The sequence below is a fragment of the Nannobrachium achirus genome, assembly GCF_963921795.1.
Source record: "Nannobrachium achirus genome assembly, chromosome: 6".
In the NCBI taxonomy this organism is placed as follows: domain Eukaryota; kingdom Metazoa; phylum Chordata; class Actinopteri; order Myctophiformes; family Myctophidae; genus Nannobrachium; species Nannobrachium achirus.
In genome coordinates this window covers 68,982,363-69,001,037 of record NC_137815.1, presented here as the reverse complement: position 1 = coordinate 69,001,037, position 18,675 = coordinate 68,982,363, and the positions used below count along the sequence as shown (strand labels likewise).

General features: G+C 43.7%; 1 protein-coding gene across 1 annotated transcript in view; it reads right to left on the bottom strand.

Moving 5' to 3' along the window:
• Nucleotides 1–5,923: 5,923 nt before the first annotated feature.
• Nucleotides 5,924–18,675, bottom strand: part of LOC308287260 (poly(rC)-binding protein 2-like) — a gene marked incomplete at both ends in the record, with an annotated part of 102,742 nt that continues 89,990 nt past the window's right edge. Inside the window, 3 exons of the mRNA XM_080728376.1 lie at nt 5,924–6,343; nt 6,386–6,506; nt 15,359–15,528. Coding sequence (XP_080584502.1) covers nt 5,924–6,343; nt 6,386–6,506; nt 15,359–15,528 — 711 coding nt within the window. The remainder of the gene's footprint in view (nt 6,344–6,385; nt 6,507–15,358; nt 15,529–18,675) is intronic.

Sequence of the window (18,675 nt, the reverse complement as noted above, 5' to 3'; positions counted from 1 at the left end):
GCAACGTAAAAGAGAATTATGGTAGTACTTCATAGTCAGTAGAATATTTTATAATAAATGGAGTTTTCATGTTCAAGTGCAATACAATATTCATCATCATATACTCATTTCAATTCCATCGTTGATTCAGTGTTTGCCGTGTGTGTGTGTGTGTGTGTGTGTGTGTGTGTGTGTGTGTGTGTGTGTGTTTGTTTATGCATGTGTGAGCGTGTGTGTGTGTGTGTGTGTGTGTATGTGTGTGTGTGTGTGTGTGTATGTACGTGCATGCGTTTTCTCAGTAGGCGTGGGAATAAGAGCTTTGTGACATAGTACCATGTAAAGGGGAACACACACTGGACGCGGAGGCGGTGCGGAGGCGGCGCGTAAAAAAATACGGACCTGTTATTCTCAATGAACTAACCCACACCGGCGGCGTCAGATGCGTGCAGCCGCGGGTCTGCCGCCTCGTCTGCCGCGCCGATACGCCGCTGTTCTATTTTTCCAGCGTTGCCGTGCGGTGAACACGTTCTCCCATGGTTCTCCCCACCGGGGGAAATGGATGTGCTGTGTGGCAGCGCGTCGCATCCAGTTGGGGTTACCGCGCGGCACTTCACATGCGTCGATAGCGCGACGCGACACTGCGCAGCCGCCCGCGCCCAGTGTGTGCTCCCCTTTAGTCTTGCACAACGTGCCTCAAAACCACTATCTCACTTCCTCCACAGTCAACAAGAGGCAGGCTTTTTACAACAAATTCACCCTGAAGAGTTTTCTGTCTTATATGCAACATCAAACAAGCAGTAAATAAAGCTCTACTCCAGACTACTGTGTCCTGTGGATTCTCGTGCATGTCCAGACTTAACGAGGGAACGAGCTCCCTTTTCCTTCCGTTTACTGCCTGACCGTATCCTTAATAAGCCCAGATACCTTATGTTCTGTTATTACCACACCTTTTCTGCACTTTTCTGTACTGCTACAGAGAGAACCGAGTTCTGCTAGCCCCGGACAGATTAGTGTGCAGAAATTAATAATCTGCTCAAATATCCTTCACGTTAAAGGTACAATTCTTAAGCTAGTTGCTTGTAGGTATTTTGTGTACAATATTGTATTCAGAGTAGTTATAGCTACGGATGCTACGGTCTGGCTTGGGAATCCCCCAATGCTTAATTCAACCTTTAGTTTTTCCCATAATAGTGCATGGCAGCAACCCTGCACGGAGCACAGGGTATTCTTGGTACTCTATCCGAGTGGTTCTCAAACCTTCTCATGTTAAGGACCACTGCTACATCCTATCAGGAAGTTAGTCCCATTCACCTGGTGTCCCTCGTCGTTACTAGCCTGGCAAGCCAGCCCTGATACTGCGCTCACTCATTCCTTCCCCAGTTTCAGGTCTGGACTTCGGCCTATAGGCACGGAGTATGAGAAATCAGAAAATAATCGGGGCCAATCAGTGACTGCGTTTCAACATGTTGTCCGCACAACAAGAGAAAAGCTTCCCCTGATTGGTCCATGTGTAGATGGTGACGTAGAATACATGCTGCAGCGTTTTCAAAACAACAATGGCTGCCCTCGATGCAACAAGTGCAACAGTTAACGCTGAAACGATAAAACAAGCAATAAGTGAAGTTATTTCAGAGTTGGAATCAAATACAACAATTAAAAAGGAACAGGAGTATGCGCTATAGCGGAGTTCATCGGCCCGAAAAGATGTGTTTGCCGTTCTTCCGACTGGCTGCACTGTGATGACGTCAGATGTTTTGCTACACTAATTGGTTAGAGGAATCTGTATCTCCCGCCCACTTTTCAAGCTGCCTATAGGCCAAAGTCCAGACTCTTTTCTCACCTTTTCCACCGGCAAAGAACCGGCTATGGTTCTTTCTCACGCCTATGGGATGAACCAGAGGTGAGCTTTTCCACCGAGAACCGGAGTTGGTTCCGAACCGTAAAAGTTGGTTCCAAACAGGAACCACAAAATCCTTGGTTCCTCTGGTTCAATCATGGTTCAATCTGGTGGAAACGCAAGCCGGTTCGCAAGAACGAACCAAGGTTCCAAGAAAGTTGAACCGGCACTGGTTCTGGAACCGGTGAAAAAGGCCCGGTGAAAAAGGCCCCATATTGTGGGAAGGAACGAGTGAGTGAATGCCCAGTATGAGGCTGGCTGGCCAGGCTACGTCGTTACAGCCAGGGACAGCTTTGTCCCAGGATGACAGTGAATGAAGCCCGCCGAGGTAGGATAGTTAAACGGCAGTAATAGTAAACATTAAAGCTCTCAGTATTAACCCAACTCGCGAGAGCCTACGAATGCAACCTAACGGACCCACAGGCTCTCCTATCATGCACTACACCAGTGGTTCTCACACTTTACAATTTGGAGGTCTCCCCTTAAAGGACAACTCTGCCCTAAATCACTTCTAGGCTCATTTTCCTACTTATATTAATCCAAAAAGACTTTCCATGGGGTCTATAAGGCAGACATGCCCCTGTTGTCCAGTTTCCCCAAAAGAACGCAGCAGCTGTCATAGCATAGAGTGGAGCCTATAAGCCTATCACCTTTACACTATTTGTTGTGTTCAAAAGTGATTTTCTTTTTCATGAATGTGTTACTAGTTGCCTTGGTTGTCCCACACAAACCACCACAATCTCATCAATAATGTTTTGGGGTGAGCATTCGGCACAAGTGCCAATCAAAGTAATGACAACTAGTACCACATTCATGAAAAATAAAAACACTTTTGATCACAACAAATAGTGTAAAAGTGATAGGCTTATGGGCTCCACTCTACGCTATGAGAGCTGCTGGGTTCTGCTGGGGAAACTGGACAACAGGGGCATTTCAGCCTGATAGACCCCAATGGACAGTCTTTTTGGATCAATATAAGTAGGAAAATGAGCCTAGAAGTGATTTAGGGCGGAGTTGTCCTTTAACTTTGACAGTGTACAAATGGAACGGGTCAATTTGGTTCCATTTGTACACTGTCAAAGTTACAGACTTGTAATTTAGACCCCCCCAAAAAGGAACCCAGAGAGTCCCTGAAATCCACTTTTGAGAACCGCCGCACATCTGTACACAAACCATGGATAAAAATTGGAAATTGCTCGTCAGGGTGAAAGAGGTGTCAGTCGGGCTCTCCTAAAAGTCACGTCGAAGCCCTTTTCATTTCAGCCGGGCCTCACAACGAGTCACACAACCAACCACACAAACACTGAGATGTATTTTTGCATAGACATAGATTCAAGTCAGACTCATGCAAATGGTCAGGGTGGAGGGGGGGAGAGGAGGGGGGGGGGGGGGGGGGGGGGGGGGAGTGCTACAATCGAAGAAACAATAAATAAACAAAGGACAGGAACATTTTTTGGAAACAAAGCGGTGGTGCGATGGAAGGGCGGTGAGGAGGACAGTGAATGAGTGATCAAGTGAGTGTCCACAGTTCTAGATTAGTTCATCATCATCATCATCATCATCATCGACAAGATAAAGTTTATAAAAATAAGTGAGCTCGTATAATATAGTACCACGTTTTTTTTTTGTTATCAATTCGAGAAGAAAAAAAAACAACAACAAAAAAAGTAACAAAGGAAACAAACAGATAATCATATTATGCATTGACAACCCATTGAGTTAATAATTACCGTAGTTATGTGTTTGTTCTACAGCTGATAAGTACAGGTGTCTGCCTGCCACTGTTGTTACTCATCTTTACAGTATGCTCATAATTCTTGTTAAGTATTGCTTTTCCTTCACACGTTTAGTGATAGAGTCACTGACCAAGGCCCCTGTATGTACGAATGTGTGCGTGTGTGCGTGTGTGTGTGTGTGCGTGTGTGTGTGTGTGCGTGCGTGCGTGCGTGCGTGTGTGTGTGTGTTCGAGAAGGTCAGCTAGTTACATGCAAGTTAGAGTTTTTCGAGTGTGTAATGTGCGTGCGTGTGCGTGTGTGTGTGTGTGTGTGCGTGTGTGTGTGTGTGTGTGTGTGTGTGTGTGTGTGTGTGTGCGCGTGTGTGTGTGTGTGTGTGTGTGTGTGTGCATGCGTACGTCAAGCTGTATGCCTGTATGTGTGTTTGCATATCATATTTCTGTTTATCTGTGTATAATAAGTATGTTAGTGTGGCCAAGCAAACATGCAGCATTAGTCTCTGACTCTGTGAGGGCCATTATAGCCTGCTGAGCACCAGCGGGATGCGCTTCATCTCCAAACACAGAGGCAGAGCTCTACCACAGAACTAGAGTTAAATCACACAGTACTAATCATCACAGTAACGTCATCAGCATACATACCCATTTTTAACTCACGAGCGTGTACGAAAGTAACCAAATGGACCGTTACCGGTCCATTTGGTTACTTTCGTACACACTCAGAGAGGGTTAAATGAACACTGACGATGTTACTGTTTATACTACCTTGTGGCGGTTTTGTAGTATGTGGGCAGACATTTTGAAAAACACAAGTATACCCAGGTAGAAAGTGTATGGCGTGATGTCTAGCTAAACTGACAGGTGAAAACACTAGTACTCTAGCTAAAAGGAAAACAAAAACATCCGATTATTAGTATTATCATCAATGATACAGTGATACTTTTTTTTCTTTTTCCTTTTTTTGTGTGTAAATCATTCCCACGTTTGTTGTCGGACGGAACGTAATGGTTTTGTTTCTGAGTCAACAAAGTCGACATCAGCTTTACATTGACAAAAGAAGAAAAGAAAAAAATATATATGGTAGTTGTTTTTTAAAAGTATTTATCTGCAGCCATGTCGGAGAGATGGAGGAAAAAAACTAAATCTGTCAAAATTTGATACTGTAATACTCGTCATAATAAGTTAAAAAATAATTTAAACAACACATTTCAAATGAATCGTGAACAAAAAAAAAAGTAAAAACCCGTTAACACAAAACAAATAAATCGTTCTAAATCTATTTTTTTTTCTTAAAAAAGAAGAAGAAAAAAAACTTTTTACAACATAATACTAAAAACAAAGACATTTTCAATTAGGAAGAAGAAGAAAGGAAATTGTATACAGGAAATGGTCATACACAGGAACATTGTATATAAAAGCTGAGTCATTCAGCTCAGTGTTAGTGATCAGTGATACAAACTCTCTGAGGAAATATTTCATATAATATTCAGTACACAATTATAGAATTTGGAATACGGAACAGAGAGAGAGAGAGAGAGAGAGAGAGAGAGAGAGAGAGAGAGAGAGAGAGAGAGAGATAGAGAGAGCATAAAATACACAAGGAGGGGAGGAAAGCTGAATAGTCTCTATGGCTTTTTAGAGGCTTTTCTGGCCCAATATAACCTTAAAACAACAGTATCGTCATTTTGCTACCAATGCCTCCAAGTGGTCACTCTTTCAGGGCAGAGCTACGAATGAAAAAAATAAGAAGTCGCTAATGCTAACATATCTGTGCTGCTACACACGAACTACACCGGAAGACTGTGAACTAAACGTCACAGTCCTGGCAGAAATCCCACTGCTGTGAGAGAGAGAGAGAGAGAGAGAGAGAGAGAGAGAGAGAGAAAGAGAGAGAGAGAGAGAGAGAGGCGCTGAGAGAGCAAGAAATTGAACAACAGAGCAAAACGCCTGATTCATACTTCGTCACATGACAGAATAGTGTGCCAGACATTGCAGAGGTACAGTACATGCTGACAGCTGGTAGCTCTGTACAGTTCTGTACAGCCCTTTCCACCTGTACAGCAAGTACAGACCCCCTGCACGGCTGGTAAAATAGGTCTGCTATTCTGTGCGACGGAGGCTTAAGTGAGAGCGAGAGAGAAAAGCAAGAGGAGTCAAAGTGGAAGGAATAAAAAAGCTCTGCCCTGTCCCGTCTCTTAAAACTAGCCTCAATTCCTACCAAGCTTTTACCACAAGTGACACACACGCACAGACACGCGCACACACCTGCTCACAAACACGCGTCAACACCCGTCTCACACCGTTCCTCTCCCTCCTCAGTACGGCGCAAACTTCTGCCTCTCTGGCTTCTTCATGCCGTTGGCCGAGGAGATCTTGGCCGTGTAGGATGCCAGGGCGGCGGCGGCCGCCGCCGCATGGGCCGCGTGCGCCGACGTCTGCACCGGAACCATCCCGGGCTGCTGCGCCATGGCCCCGTGGTGGGGGTGCACCCCCATGGGGCCTCCCCCCATGCCCGCCACGGCGGCGGCCAGACCCATGGCCGCCGCGGAGCCCTGGTGGTGGCCGGCGGCGGAGGGCGGGCCGGCGGAGAGCGCCAGGTACGGGAAGGACTTCATCCCCAGCAGGCTGGACAGGGGCAGGGTGGCGTAGGAGGGGCCGCCCATGCCCACCATGGGCTGGGCGGCGGCGGCTGCGGCATGGTGGCCCCCCATGGCCGCCAGGGCCGCGGCGTTGGAGGAGACAGAGGAGGAGGTGGAGGAGGAGCAGCAGGAGGAGGAGGAGGAGGAGGAGGAGGAGGTGGAGGAAACAGCGGGGACGGGCTGGGAGGAGAAGCTCATGGTCAGGTCAACGGGAGACAGCATGGACGTGGACTGGGCGGTGGATTTGGCCGTCTCTAGACTGGAGGACGGAGCGGGGGGAGGGAGGGCGGAGGGGGAGGGGAGGAGGGAGGGAGGGACGGAGGGACGGAGGTGGACAGGGAAGGGGGAGGAGGTGGAGGGAGAGGGGTAAGGGGGGGGGAGGTTCGGATGGAGAAGGGTTAGAAGGTTAAATAAAAGACATGTTAAAGAAAGAAATCAAGACGTGGACTAAAAAACTGCATAACCCAAAAAGTGAACAAATAAAAAAGGTGGGTATTTGGAGAGTAAGATAATACAAATGATAATAATAATAATAATAGAAACATAAATTATAGAGCGGGAGTTCAAAAACAAAATCAAACCAAATCATAAGAGAGGTGTGTTTTGCTGGAGGTTGCAACAGATTATTGTCGGGGGGTCTGCTGTACAGAGATGAGGGGGTTTGGGGATTCTGCTGTACACATGGGGGATGTGCTGTATAAGTTGGGATGATGGCTCGGGAGGGGGCTTCAGGGAGGAAGGAACAAAAGACCGTGACAAAACACGTTAGGAGATGAAGTTCCGTCTTGAGATGAGACTTTAATAGTTCAAATCAAAACACAGAACTTCCAGGAGAAAATACATTTTTAAGTCACAGCACCAAAATCTTGCTGTTGAACATAGGAGTATATACTGTAGAGTTCAGATCATAGACTGTAAAACTAGAAAAGAAAATTCCTAAAAAAAAAATTAAGTGTGCCTGCAGATCGCTAAGTGTATGCATTAGCATTTTTAATATTAGCATTTGTAGCGTTAGCATTAACATTTTTTAACATTAGCATTAGCATTTTAATGTTAGCATTAGCGTTTTTAGCATTAGCAGAAGAAGGGGCTTAGCAATTACAGCTCGTCCCTATTGGCCATCTAAGTACACACGTCAAGTTTAGAGACAGTACCATGCTGCAAACTGGAGTTATAGCTGCTTAAAGCTCAGCCAATAGGAAGAAAGGGGTGGAGCTTAAGAGGGGCGGGGCTTGAGTAATAAGTCCCTATTGGCTGTTTAAGTTCAGACACCAAGTTTCGAGAGTGTACCATGCTGCAAACTGGAGTTATAGCGGTTTAAAGCTCAGCCAATAGGAAGACAGAGGGGCGGGGCTTATCATTACAGCTTGTCCCTATTGGCCATGTAAGTACTCACGCCAAGTTTCGAGACGGTACCAGGCTGCAAACTGGAGTTATAGCTGTTTAAAGCTCAGCCAATAGGAAGATAGGGGCAGGGCTTAAGAGGGGGTGTGGCTTAAGTAATAGGTCCTTATTGGCCGTTTAAGTCCAGACACCAAGTTTCAAGACAGTACCATGCTGTGAACTGGAGTTATGGCTGTTTAAAGCCCAGCCAATAGGATTACAGAGGGGGCGGGGCTTAATCAATTACAGCTCGTCCCTATTGGCCGGAAAAAGTCCAAATTCGTGTGAGCGTTTTAAAGAGTCCCCCATTCAAAGTCAATGGGGTTTTTGGGCATCGTTTTTTGCTAATTACATCGCCATGGTAACGTGGATCGGAAAGAAAAATGATAGCACCCCATTCCCGGCCGAGCCACACGTTTTGATGTATATATTGCGGGAGTGGCGTAAATCGTGCGGTAGTTATTACGTGCCGAAATTTGTGCCAACATTATACCCCTAACTAATTAAGTATGGCGGATTAGTGTTTTGCCATGCAATTGCATGGCAGGCACACTTAAAAATATGGACAGTGGAAAGCCATTGGTTTCTATGCTGCGCAAATGAAGCTTTTTGGCCGTTGTATGGGTGCTGCCATCATTGTAGAAATCAATGTTCATTGGTAGAAATGGTACCATCTCGAATGCTATTGGCTGCCATCGGTCACGTGCAAAAGCAGGGATACATGGGACATTGTCTTGAGCTTGCCGAAAATAAAGCACACGAAGAAGAACCATCACAAGCCTATGATCACAAGCCCCTCCTACAGCATACCCTGCTATAAGCTATAACATCAAATATAACATACATTGGACCATATTTTCACAAAATGCATATCATGGTGATTGAAACAAGGCTTTAAACTAGCGACAAGAACCATAACATATTTATGAGAATGTTTATTAATGTAAGAAAATTATATGTAAAAGTTCGGGGGAAATGAATGGAATCCTATGGAGAACATGTTGCTTCTGGTGCCAGAAAAGTGCAACTAGCGGCCAATCATAGGAACTTTTAGTTCCGTGTTGCTTCATTTTAAATCGGGAAAACTGCACCCCGGGTTCAGATGGGATTACACTGTATATATTCTCTATATAAAGTATACAACGCATTGCAGCACCTATTTTGGCCAGTTCTTTTGCCAAATGTGCCATGCCCGGAATACGGAAAACGCTAGGCTTCAAATCATGCGCCGTTTCTGATTGCTCCGACCTATGTTTGGGGAGTGGCTGGAGTGCGAGAGGACCTGTCAATCCACTGAATAATGTTGTTTATTTTCTAGGTTTAAAAGAAAACAGCCGATTTTTTTTTTATTATCGTTGAAATTTAGTTTTCCCAATTATTAGGGGGCCCACTTGCAATATCCTCACGGCCCTCCAGTGGGCCTGGCCCACAGGTTGGGAATGGCTGCACTAGAATGATATGAACTACAATTGAATTCCTAAGATTAGAAGGCAGAACTTACAGTACATTACAATACAATCGACAAGGAACATTAGTACTAGTAAGATGCCTCAGGGCGACATGCGGCAAGGTCACGCCAATTCTTGGCCATCTGGCAAGTGATGTATATCGGACCAGTTACACATATATGGAGATCCATGTACTGTATCTTTTATGCCCAGTTTGCCCATACATGGAGATCCCTGTCTGAACCAGCCGCACAGATAGGGACTGTCTTCCTCCATATATGGGCATTCCCATATGAAGTCCTGTTAGATATGCATGGGCTTAATATTGATGACATCAGGAATCTCCATGTATGGGCATAAAAGGGATTCTGTAAAGAGTGGGTCCCATGACATCACAACATACAATATATTTTATGCCCTTACACGGAGATCCCTATCTGAACCATCCACACAGATATGGGCCATGTCTTGGCCAGTGATATATATCGATGACATTAGGGATCATAAAAGGGATTCTGGGGAATACGCATATATGGACTTTTACTTAGGTAATGTCACGTGTGATATCACCTGTGATGTCACAGTGATGTGTCAAGGGAACCAACCCATAGACTGTAAAAATGTGTACACACACGTCTACACGGACACAGACATGCTGTGACGTTTCTCATGGTAAACTGCGACCTTCGGTCACTATTAAAATGTTTTAGCTGGTCAAATCCGACCCATAAAATCATTATGATAGCTCTACCCCACCATTTTTTCGCAATTCCGATTTTCTACTTTCTATTTTTCTACTCTCTGAGTTACATACACATAAGAGTCCATATGGTTCCTAACTAGGTTCTACTCTCTGAGTTACATAGGCCTACACATAAGAGTCCATATGGTTCCTAACTAGCTGGGGACCCCCTGGAACTCCCTCAAGCAGGGGCGTCAATTGGGTATGGCAGGGGTATGCAGCTGCCATACCCTGGGTCCAGGGGGGAAAATAAAAGTTACTTTTAAATATAAATCCACGAATGTCTCTTTGTCTATCTGTTCTGGTTATTATGTTGTTAAATTACAGTAAAATAACCAAGAATGCAAAATGTTACAATTTAAACAAGGTATTACAATTATATTCTCCACACTTGTATTCTCCCATCTTGACAAAATGGTATATTCCCAGGTTCTGCAGGTTCTGCAGGTCAGCTGCATAGGTGCAATTCATTAATGTTAATTGTGGCACGTTTACTAACATGCCAAGTTTAGCTGCACTTGAACAACCATTCCAGGCTGCCATATCCAGCCCAAGTCAAGAAACCATAGAAACGGGGGAAAAATAGAATGTACTTCTTAAAATAAATGTATCATGCCTGTTGCTAAGGTATGGCAACATGACTGGTGTGACACCAGTCATGTTGCCATACCTTAGCCTTTTCTGAACTGACGCCACAGCCCTCAAGGACCCCTGGGGGTCCTCGGACCTCACTTTGAGAAACAATGTCCTAAGCCACCGTCTAGCCACATGCCAATTTGAATACAAGATGAAGCCGTTTGACAGTGATGGTTTTGTCAAGCCTTGCATTGTGGGTAATGACTACCAGCACAGCTGTGTTTGTAACGCACACACAGGTGTCAGGGTCATAGACATGCATTAACACGTGCACACACATGCACGCGCGCACGCACACACACACACACACACACACACACACACACACACACACACACACACACACTTTTGGTACTCACAGGTCATGGCAGGGGAAGGCCACACACGCACACGCACACGCACACACGCACGCACGCACGCACGCACGCACGCACGCACACACAAAGGAGTACAAATACATAGCCATATGCATGTGCAGAGGAACGTATTCACACAAACACACTTGTACATACAGTAAGCACATACGCATACACACACAGACACACACATACACACGTGTGTGTGCAAGCCTGTGTGTGTGCATGCGTGTGTGGGTGTGTCAATGAAGTCTAAGCATTTTGGTTCATGCTGTTCCAGTTGAGCAGGGTCTGGTTGACAGTGGTACTGTAGCTTATGCTGCTAATTAGTTCAACTTCCCCATCCTTAATAAGCGAGAGGGCCATCCACTTTGAAGTGCTTTCATTTCATTACTTCACTAAAGCGTTTTTTTTTATGCACTCAACTTACACAGCCTCACTTGCAACACAGCTTCAAAGACAAGCTGAAGTGATATTTCCATTTATATAATATGACGCTTTAAAAAAAAAAAAATGAACACATGCCCCACAAGTTCATGAATAACTGTAAAATACTGGGACACAGGCAACCATCTACACTACCAAAGTCATACTGTATACTCAAACTGAACGTGAGACTCCCTAATCGGGAGATAAGCGGCCGTTACGTTGCATACACAAACTTTAGAAGGCAATCTTAGCCAATCAGGAGGGAATATGGGAAATGTTGATGACATGACTTTAGAGATACTGTGTACCGCTTTTGAGTGATTTTAGGCCAAAATCTGTAGGAGCAGTGTCCAAAAATGTGTTTTGCAAGAATCCGCCTCATGGTGGCAGAATTCATTTGCAAATCAAGACTGCTGACTATCATCACCTGGATACAGGGGCGGCTCCAGGGGGGGCTAGAGGGGGATTTAGCCCCCCCTGATGAAGGCTTAGCACTCCCCCCCCCCCCCCTTAAGGTATATAGATAAAATATATATGAATATGTGAAAGACAATTGACTGACTTATGTAATCCATGCTATAAAATCATACTTTTTATGCTGGAAAGCATCTTCAGCCTCACAAAAACCCTTTCCTAACCTAGAGTCCTCAGATTTTTGAGACGGAAACCACAAATTATCTGGTCTGTTCAGTTATCCATAACCTGGGAGCGAGGGAATCACATTTGTCATATTAGTACTATTCATTATTGTTTGTTGCCTAAATGAATTAGCCCCTGCTCTAAAAAAGCCAGCTCCCCATAGCCCCCCCAGTCACAATTTTCTGGAGCCGCCACTGCCTGAATATCCAGGCAAGCAATGACATTGTACACTTTTTAAACTCTAACATAACATATATTCAATAAGCAAAGGATTCTTTGATTAATAAAGTATTCTAAAGTGTTGCATTGTGTGCTTTTTGTAATCTAACGCCCAGGTTAACAGCCAGGGGAATAAAACCCTTGAGATACCAGCGCTGCTTTGAGCCCTTCTTTTTTTATTGAAATTGCCTTTTCTAATATGAATTCAGACAAATTTGGCAACTGGAGAAGTTTGACATCTCAAGAACAGGATGGGACACAATAATGGAACGGGTTCTGTAGTGCTGTCTGCCCTGTCTGTGGGCTGATTAAAACAGTAATGGAGGGAGAGGTATTTGTCATGGATAATATGTCAGCCACGCTGTCTCACCTTCTCTGCTCTGACATTTCACTATGAATAAGCTGACCTACTGGATCATTCATTTCCTTTCAGACTCTGAGGGTGTGTGTGTGTGTGTGTGTGTGTGTGTGTGTGTGTGCGTGCGTGCGTGCGTGCGTGCGTGCGTGCGTGCGTGCGTGCGTGCGTGCGTGCGTGCGTGAGTGCGTATGCGTGTGTGTGTGCGTGCGACTGCGCATGTGTGCGAAGTTGAGATTTACCCAACCTATTCTACGTTATGTGTGTTCTTGGCTACACCGGCTGGTGGGTAAAATATCAATTTCATCCCCCAATGAATATGTATTTGGCCACGGACCCCCATTTGAAAATACTTTGTGCCAGGGACTCACAACAAGATGTGCGTTGTTAAAATCTTTCAAAAACATTCATTCTTTTTTCAATATTTATTAAAACTAGCGGATCTACAAGCTGACAACGCAATGCATGGCATCGTGTAGCGAGCTTGCAGATTGTAGATCATTAAATAGCGGATGGGACAGAGTGGTTAAACTATACAGTATATTACAGTAACTCATTTAGCCTGGGGATCCACTGGAACCGGCTTTGATGTACAGCACTCAAAGCAGGCATCTGAGCACGTAGCTAACAGGTCAACACATGTGAACTTCGACCTCGCTTTGCACTGACCTTTCAAAGTGCGACCCGTGATTTTTCACAGTGCGGTAATGAGAGGCGGGCAGTGAGAGATAGAAATCTGATTCAAATGGCAGAGTAACTCATTTATGCATCCCTATGTATGGAACTCTCACAACTTAACAACATTACCACAACATCACCAATGACGTTATGCATGGTGCAAAAGTTCAGGATTCAGATGGGGCCACCAGGCTTAATAAGTATAGTAACGATTAATTTATCTGGATCTATCTATTGATTTAATGGGTAGTGATCCAACCTAATTGATGCAAAGCTGTATGTCTATTTAGATCTGTGAAAATAAAATGGTCACGGCTTGTTAAAACAGAACTTCCTGGCTTCAACTTCCTTCATTGCACAAGGTTCTTTATTTCCCTTTCAGCAGAAATAACATATTTTGCAGCCCAAGTACATTACCTACTTTAAGCCATTTAGGCCTAGAATTATTGAATGCTTTAAAGGAGTAGTTCACCCTCAAAATGACTTTTTTTTATTGATTACTCAGGCCATAGAGACTTGAGTTCAATAATATTTATTTGTATTTGTCACATTCCTAAGACAAAAATGTGATAACAATAAATGTAACCCCATTGATTCCGGAATGTGACAAATACAAATAAATATTATTGAACTCAAGTCTCCATGGCCTGAGTAATCAATAGGAAAAAAAAAGTCATTTTGAGGGTGAACTACTCCTTTAACTATTGAAAAATAGCAGATATACAAGCTCACAGCGTGGCACTGCGAGCTTGTAGATCTGCTATTTTTGAAAAATCATGAAAAAGTGTGCAAATCTTTGAATATCTAATTTTTAAAGTGAACAGTTGTAACTAAAATATTTGCTTCTGGGGGGTCCCTGATACAAAATATTTTGAGACGGGGGTCGGCGGCCAAATACACATAATTCTAGGGGTCCTTGACATGAAAGAGTTTGAGAACCACTCATGTAGAAACATGTGTTTTTCAAAAAACCTTTTAGATTTAGAAGACACTTAGAAGAATCGGGTCAAAATCAGGTCAAAATTCGAATGTTCACGATTTTTCAAAAATAGCAGATCTACAAGCTTGCAGCGCGACACTCAGTGCCGCGCTGTGAGCTTGTAGATCTGCTATTTTTCAATAGTTAAAGCATAAAATAATAATACACAACAAATGGGTTAATATCTAGGTAGCATCAAAAGTGTTATGTCACCATAGCTTTATTCTTTGATGTGTAATATCTAATTTATATGCAAAGCATTGTACTATGCAGCTACTTTCGGTCCGGAGCACTGTCGCGCAGTTAAGTATAAATCTGAATTTTACTCGTTCCAGCTGGCAGGAGGTAGAAGTGGCCATCTGGAAAGCGGTTGCATTTGTACTACAATATGCCAACAGCATACAGGTGGATGTCAGTAATGTGCTTGAACGGGACTTTTGAACCCAGAAATTGGCCGCTCAATTCTGCTTGAGTGGTGGTGAAATGAGGCTCTCTCCTCCAACAGAGGGAAATCCACCGTCAATGTAATACTGAGATTCTAATAAATGGACCCGTAATATACATCAAACATTTTGGACACTATTCATAACATTTTAAGCCACATGGTGAAAGAATGGTCACAAGTATTACTGTATACTATTGTGCACATGTACGTATGTGTGCACATTTGTATTAAAGAGGCGGTGCCATAGTTTTGTACTTTTTCTGGTTTTCATGTGTCTAGGAGGTTGACAGTACTTCATTAGACCCCCTGGTGTGGTTGTTATGAGCAATTATGTATTGTCTTTCTATTTGGGTTTTAGCTGTAGGCTGCCACCTTGTGGGGTCAAACGTGCCGGTCCAAAAACACAGATACTTATTACATCACAGAATCAACCCCTCCCCTAATTACCATTCACCCAACATACGTGGGTACAACCACGCATACCAATGAACTGGTGGGTGTGGCCACATAAAAACATAATTTTAACTTTTTCTGTACACTTTTTTGGAAAAAATCTTCCTCCTAGTATAATCATAATACCTGATAATCATGTTTTAGAGGGGGGGGGGGGGGGATCATGGCACCCGCACTTTAAGCTTTGATGGCATCAGTTTTAAGGCTATATTATACTGTACTGTATGTCAATGATGCTGTCAATATGGATAATTTAGAAAACTTGTACTGTATTGGTCCATAGTTAAGATATGTATTATCATGTAACCAAAGGGAATTGAGAACCCTTCTAACGTATGTTGATGCTTACCATGAAGTCATCAGGTACTGAGCCAGGTTGATGGCAATGGGCGTGCCGGTGATGGTAACATGGCGGTCGCTGGTGCTGTCTATCTGGCTGCCAATCTTTATCTGGGCACCCGACACCTGCCGGATCTCATTTATCTTGGTGCCCTGGCGTCCGATGATGGATCCAATCAGCTATGAGGAGATTGAGACAAACAAGCAGGAGGAGAGAGAGAAAGGAAAGTCATAAACCATCAGGGACGTGCAGAGAATGTTAGAGAGGCAGGGGCTGAATTTCTAAAAGGGCCTTTTGGTGGAAATATCGAAAATAGAAGACCTCCGAGCTAACGCGTCGCAGCACGACGCGTTGTGAGCTCGGAGGTCTGCTATTTTCGGTGCTTGATACCAAACTGAACTAAGCATAATCACTACTGGAGATGTGGCGTAACGGCATGGGTTTCTACACAGAGAGGGCAATTCTTTCAACATAAGATGCTGCATTCAAGTTCAGGAGAGTTTGGACAAGGCAATTCTCTTGAATGCTGCCTTCAGATATGGCATGGAAAGGAGGCGTTTTAATTTCTTTCACCATAAAAACTGAATTCATGGTCTGGAGCGGGCACTTTTTAGAGACGGATAAAAGGGCAGGGGCTCAAGCCCCCTTTTGATGTCTATGTGTGCACGTGCCTGTAAACCATACACACACCATCATGACAGAGTAAAGCATCTTGCAATGGGCCTGGTCTACAAGATACACTACACCACTAAGATACCCATGTACCTGACTAAATACTTCCAAAACGTCAAGGACGTCCACAACTACAACGCCAGAGGCAGCTCCACAGATCATGTTCAACCCAGATTCGGCTCAAACCGAAGGCCTTAAAGGAGTGTAAATCCCTAACTTCCTTTAAAACTGCTCTGAAAAGCCACTTACAGGCGGCTGCTACTCGAAACAGGCAACAGTAAACCTCCCCCATGCCTTTCTAAAAATACATTTTTTTTATCTGTCTGTCATTCAATGTTATATGAGTTTAAAAAAAATGATCTCAATGTAAATAAGCCATGTGCTTTCCTGAGTGTATCCTTTTAGTTGACCTTGTACCACTACCAGTGAACTGTACTGTCATGAAACTGTACCGTTTCCTATGCAAACTTCTAATAAATACATCAAACAAATCAAAAACACAGGTATGTGGGCATGTACAGAGAGAGATATAAATAGAGACAAGGAGCAATAGAGCAAGACAGACATAGAAACACAGAGACGGGCGCGAGAGAGAGAGAAAGAGAGAGAGAGAGAGAGAGATGGAGAGAGAGATGGAGAGAGAGAGAGAGAGAGAGAGAGAGAGTAGACGAGAGGCCAACGGTGAACAAGAAGAATGGACGATAATAAAAGCACTTCCAAGCACCTTTTGAGTAAAAAGTACAAATAACTTTGGGTCCCACCCTAATTTACAGTACAGAATAAGACAGAATAAAGCCATAATAAGAAATAATGTGTTTGTAATTAGAAATAATACGTTTTCATTAGACAGAGCGTTTCTAGATATCTAGCAATTGCTATTTGTCTCTGTTGCAAACTGGATACAGTATGAAAGAGGTTGCGCACCCTGAGAAGATCCGTGTTACTGTAAATGATTAGAACATAATGTAGGGGTAATTAAAGGTGGTGCAATAGTTTTGTACTTTTTCTGTTTTTTGTGTGTCTAGGAGGTTGACAGTACTTCATTAGACCCCCCGGTATGGTTGTTATGAGCAATTATGTATTCTCTTTTTATTTGGGTTTTTAGCTGGAGGATGCCACCTGCTGGGTCAGATGTGCCGTTCCAAAAACACCCATAATTATTACATCATAGAATTAAATCATTCTAGGTGTTATTATTTTTTTGTTGAAAAAACTTAGACATTACCTGATTGATCTGCCTATCAATCACTGTGACTGGCAGCATGTGTGTCTGAGTGGAATGGCAACAGGTGCTGAACAATGGACTCATCTGCCTTCCACTGACTGTGTGCGTGCGTGCGTGCGTGCGTGCGTGTGCGTTTGTTGTGTCCGTACGCGTACATGCATTATGCACGTGTGTGGGTATGTGTATGGATGTGTATCAACACCCGTGTGTGAGTCAGTGTCCTTCTGTGATGGATTATATGTCACCGTAACAATAGACAGAAAACACTCAGCACCAAACATACGTGATCCACTTCAACACTATACACATTTCGCCATTTGAAAATAGCCGATCTACAAGCTTGTAGATCGGCTATTTTTGGCAAAGAGGTTTGGTTTAGAGGGGAAAAAGAGCAGACTAAGTACAGAGTGAAAGGTCAAGTTTTGACGGTTCAAGTGGTTAAATATCTGAAAACACAACAAATTGAACAGGTTGTGGGGGTCCCTGCTTCATCTCTCTCTCTCAACGAAGGGGTCCTTGGCCTGAAAACGTTGAAGACCCCTGCTCTACAGTAACCCTTGGCGTGGGCGTCTGATTGTTGCTGGTAAACCGACCGCTCTCCTCTGAAGCTGATCCTGTCAGAAACGTGAAGGGTTTTCCCTACATCCTCTTGTCTAGAAGATAACAGGCGCCCCATATCCCCTCAGGCAATTAGAAAATCCTAAATGATCTATGAAAATCTTCCGTCTAACTGCGCCGTATACTCTGAGAAAACACTGCCCCGGGCGATTCTCATCAATATTGGAGTCAATTCCTCTATCAAAGACTCAGCTGGGGATGATGATGATGGTGCATGTGTCCATGCCAGTGAACAGTTGAGAGTTGGGGCCTTGGATGGAATCAGTGGTTGAAAAAGTACTCAAATGTGTCCCAATTTGGCTGGGAGCCAGTCATTGGATTTTTATTCATTTACATTTTTTCATTTAATTTGAAAGCTGGGGATCATAGCTACAAAATGATATATTGGTTGTGGAGATTGACCCAACAGTTTTGAAGATATGGCTTATAGAATGATGCCATGCTGAAATAGTACTTTTGAGATATTCAAGTTCTAAATAAATGTCTAACCTGCAAATGACCTGACGATCTCTCACATTAATTAAAAAAAGTCTTATTTACATGCAGAGTTAAGCTCTGGCGTTTAAGTGAAATGTAGCCTGAAATTTATGAAATGCTTTAGTGGCTTTATCACATTTTAGTGAAAAAAAAAGAAAAAAGGGTATTTTCAGTCCCTGTCTAAAGCTGTGCTTTCCGAGATGACTGGCTCTCAGTGAGATTGGGACACAAATGTTTACTTGAGTAAAAGTGTCAATACTACCAGTAAGACTCCCTAATCGGGAGATTAGCCCTTCAATAGCCCTGATAAGGACATTTTGAAATGAACCAAAAT